Source organism: Stigmatopora argus, chromosome 12 (assembly GCF_051989625.1).
Source record: "Stigmatopora argus isolate UIUO_Sarg chromosome 12, RoL_Sarg_1.0, whole genome shotgun sequence".
Classification (NCBI taxonomy): domain Eukaryota; kingdom Metazoa; phylum Chordata; class Actinopteri; order Syngnathiformes; family Syngnathidae; genus Stigmatopora; species Stigmatopora argus.
The window spans coordinates 1,177,589-1,195,459 of NC_135398.1; the positions used below are offsets into that span (position 1 = coordinate 1,177,589).

The 17,871-nt window shown below is 41.4% G+C and overlaps 1 protein-coding gene across 2 annotated transcripts; it reads left to right on the top strand.

Moving 5' to 3' along the window:
- Window positions 1-1,997: 1,997 nt before the first annotated feature.
- Window positions 1,998-17,608, top strand: LOC144085296 (solute carrier family 25 member 36-A-like). 2 transcript variants are annotated; one of them, XM_077614403.1, is made up of 7 exons: window positions 1,998-2,747; window positions 4,294-4,458; window positions 6,876-6,953; window positions 8,071-8,171; window positions 13,311-13,377; window positions 13,625-13,914; window positions 14,719-17,608. In XM_077614403.1, exons 1-7 carry the CDS (start codon window positions 2,707-2,709, stop codon window positions 14,910-14,912), a joined length of 936 nt encoding a protein of 311 aa, XP_077470529.1. In that variant the 5' UTR covers window positions 1,998-2,706; the 3' UTR covers window positions 14,913-17,608. The 2 variants fall into 2 exon arrangements, with proteins under 2 accessions (XP_077470529.1, XP_077470528.1); XM_077614402.1 differs by lacking the exon at window positions 1,998-2,747 and having other exon boundaries at window positions 4,196-4,458.
- Window positions 17,609-17,871: the final 263 nt, after the last annotated feature.

Here is a 17,871-nt window from a genome sequence, read left to right on the forward strand (position 1 = left end):
AAGCTTCTTGTGAAGGCCATATTCGGTGGCCAGCCAATCGCAGGGCACGCGCAGACAAACAACCAATCACAGTCACCTAGGGCCAATTTAGCATACAATTAGCCTAGCATGAATGTTTTTGGGATGTGGGAGGAAACCGGAGTACCTGGAAAAAACCTAACAAGCCCAGGGAGAACATGCTAGGAAGATCTGGACCTGGGATCGAACCTTGATCTTAGAACTGCGAGGCCGATGCGCTAACCACTTGTCCACTATGTCACCCTTGTTTTTTTTTTTTTTTTTTATTATTATTTTTTGAATACTATTGCTATTTGGTTAAACACCGCTTAACTCCTCCCATTGTCAGGACTAGACGCCCGATCCATTTGAAGCGGAAGGTTGGCAGCCAAACCGTAAAGATAGTTCAAAAAACGACGATTTTAAAATCGATAACGTCTCAAAACGATTTATTTACCATCAGACTGTTTGACGATGGATAAATTGCCGATCAATGAAATGATTAATCAGTGCACAGGTGCTTTCGTTTAGTGTCCAATTCATCCAAAATGTCGCCCAGAGCAACGTGACCAACAGGAATTGGAAAAAGTGCGACTGATTGCATAATCTTTCCAATAGTTTAATTCACTTGCCGCAGTCTGGTCTTGTGATCTTTAATTCTCACGAGGAAGGTGGCCAATCCATTTAAGACTCGTGCTACCATTTTAAAAGAGCACAAAATTACGTTACGGTTTTAAAGCATGTGGGGAAAAATGGCCGCTTGGCGTTCATTTACCAGGCCGCAAAATGTTCGTAGTCAGGGCCGCAAATTACAAGGGGTTCCGAAGGCCCCGTCGCACCCGGGGCCTTAACCTTTTAGGGTGGAAAAGGGGCGTGGCTGGGTGACAGAAGCATAATCTTCAGACCAATAGAGTGTTAGCTCAATTAGCTCGATTAGCTTGCACTTTATTCAAGTTAAAATTGAGACTCGCGGTTGTTTTTCAGCAAAAATAACTTAACAATCAATAACAATAATATATAAACCTGAGCTATATTGTAAAAAAAAATACAGTACATTTCATACTATGTGTTTATTAACGTGATCACATGATATGCTTGTTACGCAAGTGGAGTCAAAATGGCACGTTTGAATGAAAAATGGAGGCGTGTGTAGTTCATCATCACATCCTGCCTTGAGCATTCAATCAAGAGGCTTCTGCCATGAGACTGGCTTCACATTTCTAATTTAAGGCACGACGGGAAAGAAAGCGGACACTGAAAACGTGCGCATGACTCCAAGTGGCCATACTATGCTCTCAATTAAAAAACTGTGTGCGTCCATTCAGGGATTTGATTCAATCAGCCACCGGGTATTCCTAGCGCGAGTCCGTCAGCTGATGGGAGGAAAGAGCCGAGACCGCTCGTAAATTGAGAAAGGTCGCTCCAGTCGGGCCTGCCATTGACGGCGACAGACGTCTATTCCATTCTGACTCCTTATCGTTCGCCGCCAGCCCCTCCTATTCCGAATAGATTACACCGTGTGCGGTCGATTGGTCGCCGGTCTTTTGGTCGCCCCGACCGCGACAACGGGCGACCAAAAGACCGGCGACCAAAAGATTGGCGACCAAAAGACCGGCGACCAATCGACCGTGTACCGATTACACGTCTATTGGCCTCAATGGGGTCTGAAGAGTTATTGTCCTATTTATTTTAAAAGAAAAAATACATTTTTCAAATTAAAATCTAAAAAGTAAAATAAAATGTTTTATTGATATGAAAAAGATAACTGAAAAATCTAAATAAATAAAAAAACAGGAACAAAAACACTAAATATATTTTTCCCCAAAATATTTTTTAATGATATATCTTTTTTTTTTTAAGAAAATGATCACTACTAGCTCTTCCGGTTGGGATAGATTGCACGTTCATTGTCGTCAATGGAGGTGAATGAGTTCACCTGACAAATCGGAGCGTTCAATTGACATTACGCAAACAATTAGCGACGCGGATTTGCACTAATACTAGCAATGCGTCTTTTCGTAATGTGCGAGGAAACTTACTATAGAAACGAGTGGAGCTACCGGTCTGCACTTTAAAAAAAGGTCGTTTTCCTCGACCAATTACATAAGCGCTTCCCCAAAAAGTTCACCAACTTCAGCTACAAATGTCTTTAACCCTTAAAATGTCAACAAAAGCCTTTAATAATTGAATTTTTCAGCATGTGAACAGTGCGTGAGAGGGCGTCGCACGTGTGACGTCAACGTGCAATTGACCAATCAGCGGCCATACTTCCCAGTCTATGGAAGTCCTGTTAATACTATGAGCTCTGCCCTCTTGCCGCAGCGACTCGAGTAGAGGACAAAATCCGGACGAACGAGTGGATGTTTCATTTAAACGTCTGTCGAGGCTGACTCCTGCACTCGAGCGAGACACTTGGCGAAGGGCTGCCCAGTTGTGGAATTTGGAGACGGAAAGCCAGCGGCTAGCGTTGAGAAAAGAGCCGTCGAAGCTAAACGCAGGGCCTCGAGTGGCGTTCGAGTCGGCTCACCGCTGGAACATTATCAAACCGTCGTCCTCAAGTCCACTCTACGTGTGTGTGTGCGAGTGTGTGTATTTTTTTTAATTCTTCCAACCTAGACTAACAAACGACGAGGTTGCAGCCACCGTTTGGATTTTTTCCTCCTCTGCCGCAGCCTGGAGGTTTTGCTGCCTGGCAGAGTATGCTAAATAATGAGCCAAAGGGACACACTGGTTCATTTGTTCGCCGGGGGGTGAGTTTCATAATGTCATAATCTTGATATCATTGTTGTTTTAATCAGGTCAAAGCGCGTAAAACGCTTGTTTATTTTTTATAAAATGACCGTGAGGGGTGAAAAAGGTGATAAGACAGTGATTTCCGCTTTAATTTGATGCACTTCCGGCGTAAACAAAACGTATTTGCTCCGAAAGGCATCTGGCGGTTAGCTTTAAAGAGCTATTCCTTTAGCTAGCTAGCAAGTAAATATGTTAATTATTAATGAATAAAAGCGCTTTAGTCTCGTATTTGGAAAGAACATTTCCAGGCAAAGGCGCACTGACCATGAAAAAAACATCCGAGAACAAAGTGCTTTTATTTATTCATTGATATTTAATGCAATTTATATTTTTGCGTGTAATACCACATGTTGGTATTTAATTCAAACGTGTTAACTCTTTAATTTTTGTTTGCATTACTCCTTTACTAGTCCTTTACAAGAGGCAAGGGCAAAGAAAAACCTATGTTTTGCTGGTTGCTCATGCTCCCTGCACAAAATGCACATGCAACAAACATTTGTTCTGCCGCACCTCCCTGAAAACCTGAAAAGTAGGGCAAGGGTCACGGCAGCTTGTGCATGAATGTGGGTCGGCCTCATGAAATGTAAATATAGATGGTGCTACTATGAAGACGCTGCATTTTTTTCTGCCAATTGGATACTTGTCAGCCCGCGATGCTGTTTTTAGTCAAAACAACGACCTGATCTAAAAAAAAAAAAGGAAACTTCTGCTTAGGTTTTTATAGGGTTTGGGTCTGGGTTTTGTATTGTGTTTTTTTCTTTTTTAGGTCTGACTAGTAAAGAAAGTTATGAAGGATTTTTTTTTTCCCTTAAATGTTTTTATTTTCCAAACATGTGGCCCAGGGGTGCTTGAGAGAATATTTTGGACCCCCCGATTGGAGAATCAGTGGGGGTCCGAGCTGCCTTATCACCAAAAGATAAGATTATTCTGTGTTTTTCGTCACTTTAGCGTTGTTTAATCCATTCAAATCTTATCAATTTAAAGGGACGTTGAATGCTAATAGGCTTTTTTTTTTGCCCGTTTAGTGATGTGTCGTTTCGTGTCAAAGTGGCGGCCCGGGGGCCAAATCTGGCCCGCCGCATCATTTTGTGTGGCCCGGGAAAGTCCATCATGAGTGCCGACTTTCTGTTTTAGGATCAAATTAAAATGAAGAGTATAGATGTATATGAAATTTCCTGATTTCCCCCCTTTTAAATCGATAATTGTAAATTTTCAATCCATTTTTTTCTGTGTTTTTAGTTCAAAAATCATTTTGTAAAATATAAAAATATACAAAAAAAGATAAAATAAACATTGTTTTAGATCTATAAAAACGGAATATTCAGGGCTTTTAATCCAGTTCTTTTAATCCATTTATAAAAAAGAAATCTAAATATTATATCTAAAATGGTACGGCCCACATAAAATCGAATTGACGTTAATGCGGCCCGCGAACCAAACCGAATTTGACACCCCTGTTTTGTTGTTCCCCCTGTTAAATTTTTGTCTCGATTTTCTTTCCAGGTGTGGGGGGACGGTGGGGGCTATTTTGACGTGTCCTCTGGAAGTGGTGAAGACCAGACTGCAGTCTTCCTCCATCACTCTTTACATCTCTGAAGTCCAACTAAGCACTGTAAACGGAGCTAGCGTCGCCCGCGTCGCCCCGCCTGGGCCTCTGCACTGTCTCAAGTAAGTATAATGGCATTCAATTATCCTCTTTCAAGCTACACGGTCGATTGGTCGCCGGTCTTTTGGTCGCCCGGAAGGTTATTGATAATTACCATTTAAATGTTTTCTCAAATTCCCTAAACACAAACTGTGAATTATTATTTAGTCATACTTAATGCCCTATTAATGATTAGGCTAAAGAAAAGCTCCAAATTTCCCATACTTGTATTGTGTTTTGTTGGAGAACTTGTTAAGACCCTGACTGAACGGACGTAGCTTCTTAAAGGGACAGCGCATGTACATACAAACTCTTCTACACTCACATGTGGGCTCAGTGAAACTGCTCATGGCCATTGTTGGCTTTTATTCATGCATAGACCGTGTTGTTTTACCTTGTTTTGGTCGCCGGTCTTTTGGTCGCCCGTTGTCGCGGTCCGGGAGACCAAAAGACGGGCGACCAAAAGACGGGCGGCCAAAAGACGGGCGGCCAAAAGACGGGCGGCCAAAAGACGGGCGGCCAAAAGACGGGCGGCCGAAAGACGGGCGACAGAAAGACGGCGACCATAAGACCGCCGACCAAAAGACCGCCGACCAATCGACCGCACACGCTCTTTCAACGCCATTGACGGCGATGGACGCTCCATTTTGACTGGGAGGGACGAATGAAGGAATGTCTGCTAATGCTAAGCTACTAAGGTTTCGTTTTTAAGACCCATGCAATCAATGCCAAGGTGAAAAAATACCTCGCAAGTACTACAGGCTAGGGTTGTGGTTATGAGCAGTTGCTAGCATGCTAATGTGGCTAACAGGCCCTCGGCCCAACAGCCCAGTGGGCCACTCGTTTGATACCGCCACTCTTCGCTAGTCGAGGTCATCACATTGCGTAATACACCCCCATTTGATACATGGGATTAATCATTTTCCAACCTGGGGCTCTTGGGTTTTGTCGTAGATTTGAGCAGAACACTACAATAAAAGGGCGTTAAAGGCAAATTCTTTTGACCGATTGTAATCGGCCGCAGTGTGGACGAGCCAAGAGTATCGGTGTTAAGAAAAATGGCTGGATTTCAAGAAATTTGCAGCGCAATGGCATTGCTTTGCTGCTCACTTGTGTTTTGGCCAACACGAGTGTGCGACTTGGGCAGCCGCCAGCAGAAAAAACCACACGCCGCTGGAGTACAGGCAAGGACGAATGACATGGGAATAGAGAAAAAAAATCTTGCTTGAAAGTAGGTCAACATGCACTGAGAGGCTGATTTTTTTTTTTCCATGATTTTTATTGCGCAACTGGAGTTGTTCAGTGTAACTTTATGCAACGCTTTAAATCTTCGCTGTTAAAATGATTTCTTGTTTTTTTACATTGAAATTTTAGAATGATTATTTTGGCGAGAGGTCGACCATTATGCGTTTTTTTTAAAGGCGGGTGCCAAAAAAGATAAAGCTGAAGTCCAAGGTTTTTGTAAGCTGATATTTTAGGAGGCCGCTGTATTTATTTTTAAAGTAGGTTGATCATGAAAGTATTCGTTTGTTCATTCGCCACTCCTAGTTAGTGTATTTTGCTTCTACAGTCTACTACACTCAATTACTAACTCTTAAGCTTATGATATCTTATATTTGAGCTGTTATTTTTTTTGTGGCTATATATTTTTAAAGTGCATTTTTGCTGTTCTATTTTTTTTCATTCTTGTGTTTTTTTCCATTTTTTTTGTTCTGTTTGACATGATAATATTTTTTTATTCATTCTTATGTCATTTTTCCAATTTTTTTTTGTTCTATTTGACATGATAATATTTTTTTATTCATTCTTATGTGGTTTTTCCATTTTTTTTTTGTTCTGTTTGACATGATAATATTTTTTTTCATTCTTATGTCGTTTTTCCAATTTTTTTTGTTCTGTTTGACATGATAGTATTTTTTTTTCATTCTTATGTCGTTTTTCCATTTTTTTTTTGTTCTTTTTGACATGGTATTTTATTTTTTTCATTTTCTCGGTTTTTGTTTTTTGCCTTTTTTTGTGTAGTTTGAGTGGCAGCCAATGAGTTAAATGAACGAGGACATTTTCAATCTTTGGACTGGGCTGACGGTGAAATAAAAAGCGCCGGCCAATTTATCTATTTGGGTCGCCTCACTTTGATGATAGGGATGCAAAAGTGTCAGGTCGTGGCAGGTCGCCCCGCGGGCGCTGATTTAGGGCGCCATCTGTCTTGAGGGGATCACGCCGTACCCCCGTTTAGCGGAAAAACCGAGCGGGCGCGCCAAGTCAATAGCTCCATTTCCTCGCCTTACTAATTATACACTAAATGCGTCGCACCTCTACTTGGTTTTCCCACTTGGATTTGGGCCTTTAGCTCGTGGCGCGCTAAATATGAATGGAAACTTGGTGGAGTAAATAGAAGCGTTTTTTTATTTATTTAATTTTTGCCCTTTTTTGTCTGCAGGCTCATCTTTGAGAAAGAGGGTCTCCGCTCGCTATTTCGAGGACTGGGACCCAACCTTGTGGGCGTGGCACCTTCCAGGTAGGTTTCGCGTCAAAAATACCGTTCGGTCGTCGGTAGAGAATTTTCACATTTAACTGCTCACATTTTAGTTTTTGATTTTTTTCTAAATGTTTATTGTATCTTTGTTTTCAAATGGAAAAACAAAAAGGGTCGATTTGAATATTCAGATTTTTTTAAAAATCTGAAAATGTTAAAAATTTCCCTAAAAAAAAAAACAATAAACTAAGTCACCTGTCAAAGTGGCGGCCCGGGGGCCAAATCTGGCCCGCCGCATCATTTTGTGTGGCCCGGGAAAGTAAATCGTGAGTGCCAACTTTCTTTTTTAGGATCAAATTCAAATGAAGAGTATAGATTTATATTACATTTCCTGATTTTCCCCCTTTTTAAATCAATAATTGTCATTTTTTTTCTGTGTTTTTAGTTCAAAAATCATTTTGTAAAATCTAAAAATATATATAAAAAAGCTAAAATAAACATTATTTTAATATTCAGGGCTTTTAATCCATTTATATTTAAAAAAATCTAAATATTATATCTAAAATGGTCCGGCCCACGTAATATCAAGTTGACGTTAAAGCGGCCCGCGAACCAACCCGAGTCTGACACCCTTGAACTAAATGATGTTTTTTTTTTTTTTTTAAATTGTAAAATGGCCGTTTAAAAAAAAAAAACGAATTCTCTCCTCATTCAAAAACAAATAAAAATATCATCCGACCGGCAAACAACGTGATTGACATCTATGTCAAAATAAATGGCGGACTACTTGACTCCCCAAATAATTAGTTTGTTTTGCCACATGGACAGCAAACCCCCCAAAAAATGTCCCAGTGGTTTTCCTTTTCTGAAAATATTTTCTCCCCTCTTCGCCAAGCCAGCCGCTGTTGCGTAACATCCTGACGTCATCATATCAAAGCCTATTTGGAGGCGAAAAACAGGCGGAAACGCCGCTCAAATCCTCCGAGATATTTTTCCACCCGCGGCTTACACATTTCCCCAAAGCCCGTTGTATATTACGCCAGTCACTACAAACTATTAAAAGCCACCCACAAAAGAGTAAGCCTTAAAAATGCATGCATGTCCACCACCGTTGCATTGATGGCCTTTATGCTCCTCCCACTTTCCCGCTGGATTTTAGGGCGATCTACTTTGCTGCCTATTCAACGGCCAAGGAGAAGCTGAATGGGGTGCTGGAGCCGGACTCCACCCGGGTGCACATGGTGTCCGCTGGGATGGCAGGTAACCCCGCCACCCTTCCTTTGGTCTGTCTGGAAAAACATGGCGTCTTGTTGAGTTAGTCTGCCTGGACACTTGTCTCTCTCCCTCTCTTTCGCTCGCTCTCTCTCATTGGTTCATAGCCATAAAGCCCAACATATGACAAAAATTGCTTCAGATGCATTACCTTTCCTCACATTGTATAATTCACCCCCTCACCTCCATCCCTTTTCACCCTCCAATCATACGCGGGATCATAGCAAATGTCCAAAAATGTAACTCCTCAGCCGCCATTGACGGCGAAAGACGTCCGATCCCATTCGAACGGATCGGTCGCCCGTCGTCGTCGATGGCGTTGAAAGAGTTCCTATTGAATAAACGCTACCGCTCATAATACTTTTACGTTGGTTATCATTGATACACATATATATATTTGTTTTAAAAAAAGTGTACCAGAAAGCACAATTTAAGACTCTCAGGATCGTAGAAAAGTACAGTCGTCATTTTAGAAAAATGGAACCTTAAAGTCCAAACTTCATCTATTTAGGCCTCACTTTTTGGACTACAGTAATCCCTCGAATATCGCGGTTAACGAAGACCAGACACGACCGCAATAAACGAAAAACCGCCAAGTAGGATCACCACCATTATTAATTACACCCACAATACATGTTTTCCCACCTATACAGAAATAGAAGTACAATGATCAAAAAGTGTATATTTATGAAACATTACCGCTATAAGCATGTCAAAAGACTGTAATGTAATATATCAATATAATGTGTATATATATAAAAATGTAAACACTTTAAATACTGTACCCACAGTGAAAATACTTCCTCTACACTTGATATAAATCTAAAAAAACTGTTTAATGGCAGTTTTAGTCCAAGTCCTTGAAGGACAGGGATATCCGCGATATTCCAGGGATTACTGTAATGTTTAAAAAAAAAAACATCTCACAGAGGTAAGTGCCAAACTGCCTAATTAGCCTAACGCGATGAAATAAAACTTAGCATTGTTTACAGATGGTGTAGCATCTCTAAAAATAGTGTGTTTTTCCATATTTTAGCATAGCAGCACTGTTGCATCCAATTAAATTAGTGTGATTTACTCTTATGCAACATTACGGATTTTACATAGTATTATTTGACCCTATTTTTTGTATTCACTCTTTTGTCAGGCTGAGCTAACTGATACTAAAAGAGTAATAATTGCATTAATGTTAATTCATTTGCCCCATGCAAGTCACAATTTATATATATATATATTTTGTGTTTAATTTTTAACCTTTCTTATTTTTGTATGTAGTATAGTGACTTTTTATTTTTAATTCTGGGTTATGGGGTAAAAAAAAATGCATTAAAAAAACAGCTAACCTCACATGATCTGTCCGAGCTATTTCCAGTTTGAACTTTAAGGTTCCAATGTACAATTACGAGTTTTTGTCAACATTTCTTTCGCGCACATTTCGCAATTTGCACTTGGCAAACACCACTGGCTCTATTTAACTCTGCAATGTGCCACGACTAACAAGACCAGGGGTGTCAAACTGGGTTTTTCTTCGCCGGCCACGTTCATGCCGACCGACTAGATCTGACGCGGGACGGACCGCTTTGATTTTGGGCCCAAAAAGTTAACTCACTTGCCGCCATTGACGCCATTTTTGGGGGCATTTTAAAGTTCCCTCTTAACTCATTGCGCAATAGTGCGCGCACTCCATCACAAAATTCTACTTCTAATGCGCCCATGTCGAAAAAAGAACAATTAATTCTGCATGTAGTACAATGTAAATGAGCTACAAAGTCAGACAGAACCCCCCCTGGCGGTCCCTCCCCGTTTGACACCCCCGGTCTAAACCAATAAGCACGCTACGTTAGGAAGCCACGAGGAGGTCCTCAAAGTTTAGGTTGTGCTTTCTAAAAGTGAATTGTAACACATTTTCTTCCATCGTCCTCCTCCTCCCCCTCTTTTTGATTTTTCATTTTATTTCTATTTGAATCTGAGGCCCGGTTTTAACCTCCCGGTTGTTACTTAAACCATGTGGTCTGGGCCCCCCTTCTTTGCTCTGTCTGTATAGAGGAGAGAGCACGGCCCCCAGTGGTCAACAGGGGCCCCTGGCGCTCGCTCGGGTGGACACGTCAGGTAGCACCTCATTTCATTACACTGGTATGATGGTGATTTCATTTAGCTTTAGCAAGCTTTGACTTTCAATTCTAACGGCCGCAACGTAACGTAACGTAGCGTAACGGTGCTCCTAGCAATGTTTTTAGCTCTCCGGTTTCTATGTTTTATTCTCTTGCTTTCCTTTAGTAGTCTCTTAGCGCTACAGATATCGCTAAGCCAGGGGTGGCAGACTCGGCGGGTTGGTTGGCGGGCCGCGTTAACGTCAACTCCATTTCATGTGGGCCGGACCATTTTAGATATAATTTTTAGATTTTTTTTTAAATAAATGGATTAAAAGAACTGGATTAATAGCCCTGGATATTCAGTTTTTTATAGGTCTAAAACAATGTTTATTTTAGCTTTTTTAAAATATATTTTTACATTTTACAAAATGATTTTTGAACTAAAAACACAGAAAAAAATGATTAAAAATTGCAATTATTGATTTAAAAAGGGGGAAAATCAGGAAATGTAATATACATCTATATTCTTCATTTTAATTTGATCCTAAAACAGAAAGTCGGCACTCATCATTGACTTTCTCGGGCCGCACAAAATGATGCGGTGGGCCAGTTTTGACCCCCGGGCCGCCACTTTGACTCATGTGCGCTAAGCCAAGACAATTGCGGTATTATCGCTAAAGAAATGCCGATACCCAGCTTTGGTCATCGTCGTTTTAACGCCACGTGTTCGAGTTAGCGTTAGCGACCGGTCCACATGACGCGTTGCTAAATAGACATCCATTGGAAGAACAAAAAAAGTTCGGCTCGGCTAATTCTCTCACTTGCGTGCGGTTGCTAATGGGAATTAGAGCTAGCTGGCTAGAGCCGTATGGCTAGGGCTACATAGCCCCATGCTAGTTGTCGCGGCTAGCATGGCAAAAAGGAGTCGTCTAGTATTCATTGTTTAAGGTCGCCGCTGGCTTATGTGCCAAATAGTATTTGAGTGAATCCATTTTTAAGATTTTTTTTAATTATTCCAAATATATTTTCAGTTTTTTGTTCTTATTTTTCCCCCAAACAGGAAGTATAGCCACCAGGTATTTTTCTGATTGTTTCTCAGGAAGATTTTACTGTTTTTTGTAGGTATGACTTTGTCTTTGGGGTTGACAGCACAAATAGGGGGAGATTTTTTTTAAAAAAATGTAATGACATTACTCTGCAATTGGCTGGTAACACATTCAGGGTGTCCCCTGGCTCCGGCACCCCTAACCCTCCCCCTTTTGTGAGGATAGGCGGTATGGAAAACGAATGAATGAATTTAATGACCTTATGCTTCCTCTACATTTAGGACATTTAAAAAAAACGTTCTATCTCTGTCTTTTGTTGTTCTTAAAAAACAAAAAACAGAGGAGATATGATGGGTACAATGGGGTTTGGGTCGGGGTGGTTTTGGACGTGACTGCCGCTTGCTTGTGTGTGACTGTGGTACAGAAAAGCCTGTGTCTATTTTAGGGCTTTACTGTAAAGCCTTCACCCCCCGCGCCCGCCCCCGCGTGATTGGGTGGGACATCCCCGCCATCTGCAGGCTACTAGCTGCAGCGGGGAGGAGCTGGAGGAGCTTTGCCCCTCCCCCGTGAGTACACGCCCTAGACGCTACCTTCTACTCCTTCCCTCTTTTTGTCTCCTCCTCCTCCTCTTCTTTATGTTCTTCTCTTTAGCCTTTAGCCCACCTGCGTCGACATTCTACCCATCCAGGGTCTTCTTATTTTTTTGGGCTACGGTTCTAGAATGTTAAAATCGTAACTATTTCTTGTTTGGGTCGTTTTGGAATCGCAAAAAGTAGCCGTTAGCAAACGTGGTTGAGCTAGCGGTCGGCGGTCACGACCCAGAGAAGTGTGCGAGCAAAATTAGCGATTAGCGGGCAGGTATTCAACTCACTCACCGGTTTATTGGTTTTTGAACACAAAAATTTGGCATTTTCAAGTCGCGAGTAGATAGCGCCAAAAAAAGGTTAGCATTGGTCGAGCCACCGACTAAATGTGAGCTATATGACAATAAAAACACTAAAAATCTGAGTATAGTAGCTACAAGAAATGTCGAACAAAAATAACCCGGGCAAAATTTGAAGTATTATTATAGTATAGTATCATTTTCGGACAAAGGAGAAAAAAAATAACAATAGAATGTGTAAATAAATCCAATGGACACTGGATATTAGGAATAAATGGCACTGGGCTCGCATAAATAAAAAAAATGATACAAGCAAACTTGTAATGAATACACTTTAGATTTGACAGCAACCCGGAAGAAATTAAACTGAACTGAACAAGTTCTGGCATCAAATGTCTAACAAATGCACTTCTGGAATGACGGGATTTAAAATGATATTTATATTCTTGGACAGGAATTTTCATGCGTGGGTTTTGTATCTGCAGTAGATTTATATTTTTATATTTCAGCAATGTTGTACAGAAAAGTCTTACTGTTGACTAAAGAACCCGGTAAAAGTATTTTTTTTCCTATTTAGAAATCTCCATTATAGTTTTATTCGGTGCATTGTAGATTGATTTTCCAACCAAACGTTCTAAATGAGTTCACTTTTTTTAGTGTTAAGTGCTTAATAGCAGGCTAAAGTCATCGTCCATTAGCCTCTATGCTAATGCTAATGCTACACATGTTTTCATTATTATCTGCTTTCCTAGTTTCTGTGAATTTCTGACCGATAAACATTCGCCAAATCAACCGGCGGCAATAAATCGAAGCCAGTTGGGAAAATGGCCGATATTTCGCTTTTTAGCTCGGCGACATTTTACAACGGCGCGCTCCCCGCGATAAGTGGATGCTCATGCAGCGCTAAAAAAAACGGAAATAAAACAAACCTCCTTGACTTTTCAATTAGTATTGTAGTAGTTGCTTCCAAAAAAAAGAAAAAAAAGGTCATCTGAACCCGTTTTTTCGCCCTGTCCTGTTTTTTTTTTGCGTAGATGAAACTGTGTGGGTGATTTCATTTCCAAGCGATTTAACATCTGTCTGAATTGGGCTGCTCTTTTTTCAGGCTTCACCGCCATAACCGCCACCAACCCCATCTGGCTCATTAAAACCCGCATGCAGCTGGACTCCAGGTGAGAGCAACCCGCCATTGACTGAGATAGACGTCCAATCCAATCAAATCATAAGCCGGCAGCGATTATTCCTTTTTAATCAAAGTCAATATTAAGGCATTGAACGTAAAGAAAGTCACAAAAAAATGTGAATGCAAGCATAAAGTTTTGTTTTTTTGGAGTTTTTTTTCAAGTCCTAAAATAATGTGGCACCCCAACAAAAAAGTTGGTTATTTGAGTAAACAATGCGGTTTCTTTTTGTCCGCAGGAACCGGGGCGAACGGCGCATGAACGCGCTGGACTGCGTCCGGCGGGTGTACCAGATGGACGGCTTGCGGGGTTTTTACAAGGGCATGTCGGCGTCCTACGCCGGCATCTCCGAGACGGTCATCCATTTTGTCATCTACGAAAGCATCAAGCAAAAGCTGCTGCGGGCCAGGGCCCAAAACGCCATGGAGGGCGAGGAGGAGTCGGTCAAGGACGCCTCCGACTTTGCCGGCATGATGCTCGCCGCCGCCGCTTCCAAGACCTGCGCCACCACCATCGCCTACCCGCACGGTAATGCGCATTTTTACACTCTGAATTCTCCCCCCAACAATGATCACCATCGTAGTCAGCCATTCATTTGCTCATTACCGTATTCGCTACACAAGAAGTCAAACTTTTTTTTAGTTTTTTCATAGTTTGGCTGGGCCTGCCTGCGGTTTATATGTTTTTTTTTTTGTCGGACCATCAGCACCTTGTTAGGTTGTGTTTTTTAAGCTAAAAACTGTCACATTTTGTCTCTTGTTCCCTTTTTCGGGTCCAATTTCCGCCTGTAAGCATATACAAGACATCACGTAAGCACGCACGCTAAAAAAGAGACGCTAAAAAATGAGACGCTAAAAAATGAGACGCTAACAAATGAGACGCTAACAAATGAGACGCTAACAAATGAGACGCTAACAAATGAGACGCTAAACAAATGAGACGCTAAACAAATGAGACGCTAAAAAATGAGACGCTAAAAAATGAGACGCTAAAAAATGAGACGCTAAACAAATGAGACGCTAAACAAATGAGACGCTAAAAAAAGACCCGCTAAAAAAAATGACACGCTACAAAAAATGACACGCTACAAAAAATGACACGCTACAAAAAATGACACGCTACAAAAAATGACACTCTAAAAAAAGTGGCACGCTAAAATACAGGACGCTAAAAAATGAGATGCTAGCACGCATGCTAGCCTCTGTTTTTAAAAACAGAGTTTGGTTGTCCCTTTCATTGTCGTCGGCCCTTTGCGGAATAGTTTGGATACCCCTTTCGAAAGAGTGACCCGACCCGCTAACGTTTCCCCCCCCTTTTTTAATTCCTCGCCAGAGGTGATCCGCACCAGACTACGAGAAGAAGGCAGCAAGTACCGCTCCTTCTTCCAAACTCTAGTGACCGTCCCGCGAGAGGAGGGATACCGGGCGCTCTACCGCGGCCTCACCACGCACCTGGTCAGACAGATTCCCAACACGGCCATCATGATGTGTACCTACGAAGTGGTGGTCTACCTGCTGGGCCGCTAGCCCCGCCCCGTCCCGCCCATCCCAGGTCAAGACCGAAACCGAGACCAAAGGTAAACCCGAGCGTAGGGGCAAAAGTACCAGTAACCGGGCGCCATTTCCACCTGGAGTGGGCTAAATCCTGTCCTTAGTTGCTCCCGAGAAGAGAAGTCATACTGAATGTTGACTCGGGTCAGAGTTGGAAAGAAAAAAAACAAAGGAAGGAAAGAAAGTAAAGAAAGTTGCCTCGACGGAAGACGAGCACACAATTCAGTGGCCTTAAATTTGAGTTTCGGTGACTCGTTGTTTTTGGCTTCAAAAGGGGGGAATGCTTGAAAGAAAAGTCCACCAAAACGTCAATTTCCTGCTCGCGTCACCTAAAAAAAAGAAATCCGCGTTCTTTTAGGTCCAATGAAAATAGTAGAGAGTGGTATACACTTCTAGTTAGCCCTGAAATGTCTATAGCGCCAAGCTAGCCCAAATTAAACATCGTTACGGCATTGGTGGTCGTTATTTTTTGAAACAAAACCCCCCAAAAACTCAAATTGGCCTGGGAGAGCTGTCAGGAAATGAGTTGTACTTCATTTTCCTTCAACCGTCGTTATTTAGCTCGTCGCAGTGGGACGCTAATGCTACTGCTAAGCTAAGCTAAGCTAGTGGAGCGTACAAGACTTCAAGCATTCCCCTGGAAGCTCTGGTGGTTAAAAGTCATAAATCAAATTGAAATTCTCACTTTGTTCTGTGATTTTGTGCCTGTTCGTGACAAAAACGCGGAAATTTAAGGCCAAGTTCTTCCTGTACTCGTCAAAATATACTCAAAAGTATTTCCTACCACTTTTTGAAAATTGTGTCCAAGTACATAGCCCATTGTTGAATACTACATAAATGCGCGTATACGTTTCCGACACTAACTTTGGCGTCGATTCTGACGCCGAAAGACGTCCGAACCCGAGACTCGTTAAAACCCAAGTCAATTCTAGTTTAGTCAATACCAAATGGATTGGGGTCACTTCCTGTTCATTTTGGGGCATTTGCAAAACAATTCAGGGTGACTTCCTGATCGTTTTGGGCCATTTCTAGGTCACGTCCTGTCAATTCTGGAGCAATTCTAGTTTAAAAGTGAACAGGAAATTGATTTGGGTCACTTCCTGTTCATTCTGGGGCAATTTCAAAAGACTTTCTTTCAATTCAGGGTCACTTCCTGATCATTTTGGGGCATTTCTAGGTCACGTCCTGTCAATTCTGGGGCAATTCTAGTTCAAAAGTGAACAGGAAATGGATTTGGGTCACTTCCTGTTCATTCTGCGGCAATTCCAAAAGACTTTGCCAGACTTCCTGATCATTTTAATTCAACTTTTGCTAAGTTTGGGCAATTCCTGTCAATGAAAACGACCCTTTTTCCACCCCTTTGTTTTGCCCCGCCCACCCCGTCGATGGGATCGGACGTCTATCGCTGTCAATGGAGCGGAAAAAGTTCATTGGCTGGCTTTCTCCTTCCTTTGGCTTCCGGCCGAGCTGATAACATGCACTTTTGTGGCCTTTTTCAAGGCTCGTGCTTTGCGTGTGCGCGCGTGTGTGTGTGCGCGCGTGTGTGTGTGTGTGTGTACATTGTAAACGAAGATAAAAATGTATACGAAAATGGTATTTTGCGCTACTCTTCTTAGAGCAAATATATTGTACAGTATTGAGTAGTTGTCAATCATGCCCATTGTGTATATAATAAGCATACTGTATATGCATATTGTTTTTTTTTGGTTTGTTTGTTTCCCGTCTTTCTGCGTTTGAGTCCATTTTCTCGTACAATTCAACCTCGATTGTGATTTTTTTTTTAAATGGCATGATTTTGATGCTACAGGTCAAATATTTTCTCATTTTTTTTGACCGTTTTTTGTTTTGTTTTCTACCGCAGTTTTGGGGGGTTTTGTGCTGTTTACACACCGTTCTCATGAAGTAGGATTATCCGGAAGTACTCTAAAAAAATGGATCGTCCTATCAATTCATGATCGGAAATGTGAAATCTGTTCATCTTTTACTGCCAAACACGGCGCCGGACGTCCAATCCGATTTGACTGGGAGAGGCCAAAGAAGCCCCTCCCACTTTGATCAAAACGGATTGGACGTCCGCCACCGACAATGGCTGCCGGTTGGTTGATTACTTGAATGCATGTTCTCCATTTTATGGATGGTATCGCCACTCTTCCTTTTTTTTTTTTCAGCGCCATTGACGGCGCTCGGCGTCCAATCCCTTCATTCGCCCCTCCCAGTCAAAAGCGATTGGACATCGAGCGGCGGTCAGTCAGCTAATTACTTGAATACATTTTCCCCCCTTTCATACATCTTTTTTATTTCTTTTTATTTGACAATCTGCGCACAAATGACACTGTAAAGCGAACAAAACATGCAACAACAAAAAAACCAAAATTATTTATGCATGATTGCTTTTTTTTTCATCTGCCGCTTTGGTACAGAAGTAATTTGAGAGTGTCACTTCATTAAGATTACTTTTAATATCTATGTTGAGGCTAACAGCTTTTGTGCTAAAGGTCTGTTAGCTAGCAAAATGTGACATGCGCCAACTGGACAAACTCACCTTTTTTTTCTTCTTCTTTTTCATCTTTAATATTTGCAATTGGGTGTGTTGACAGGATGCTGATGTGTTTGACCCGTTTAACCCGTTGTTTTTTTTGTTACTAAAACAGGAGAATAAAATGATAATGGAATATCTTTGTGTTTTGACCTTCTGCTTACAAATTTAGGCCTGCGACCTTTGACTTCACCACCACCAAATTTAGTGGAAAAAAATAACCTACAAATGTGGTAAGAATCCCTTTATTTTTTTGTTTTTTTCTTATTTGATCTTCAACATAAATATAAACGTTAACAAGAGGGACGAAAAGCATTTCAAATTTACCCAATAAACTCGAATAAAAGTGAATAAACCAGAAGACATCAACGTTTATTTCAGAAAATGAACGTAAAAAAT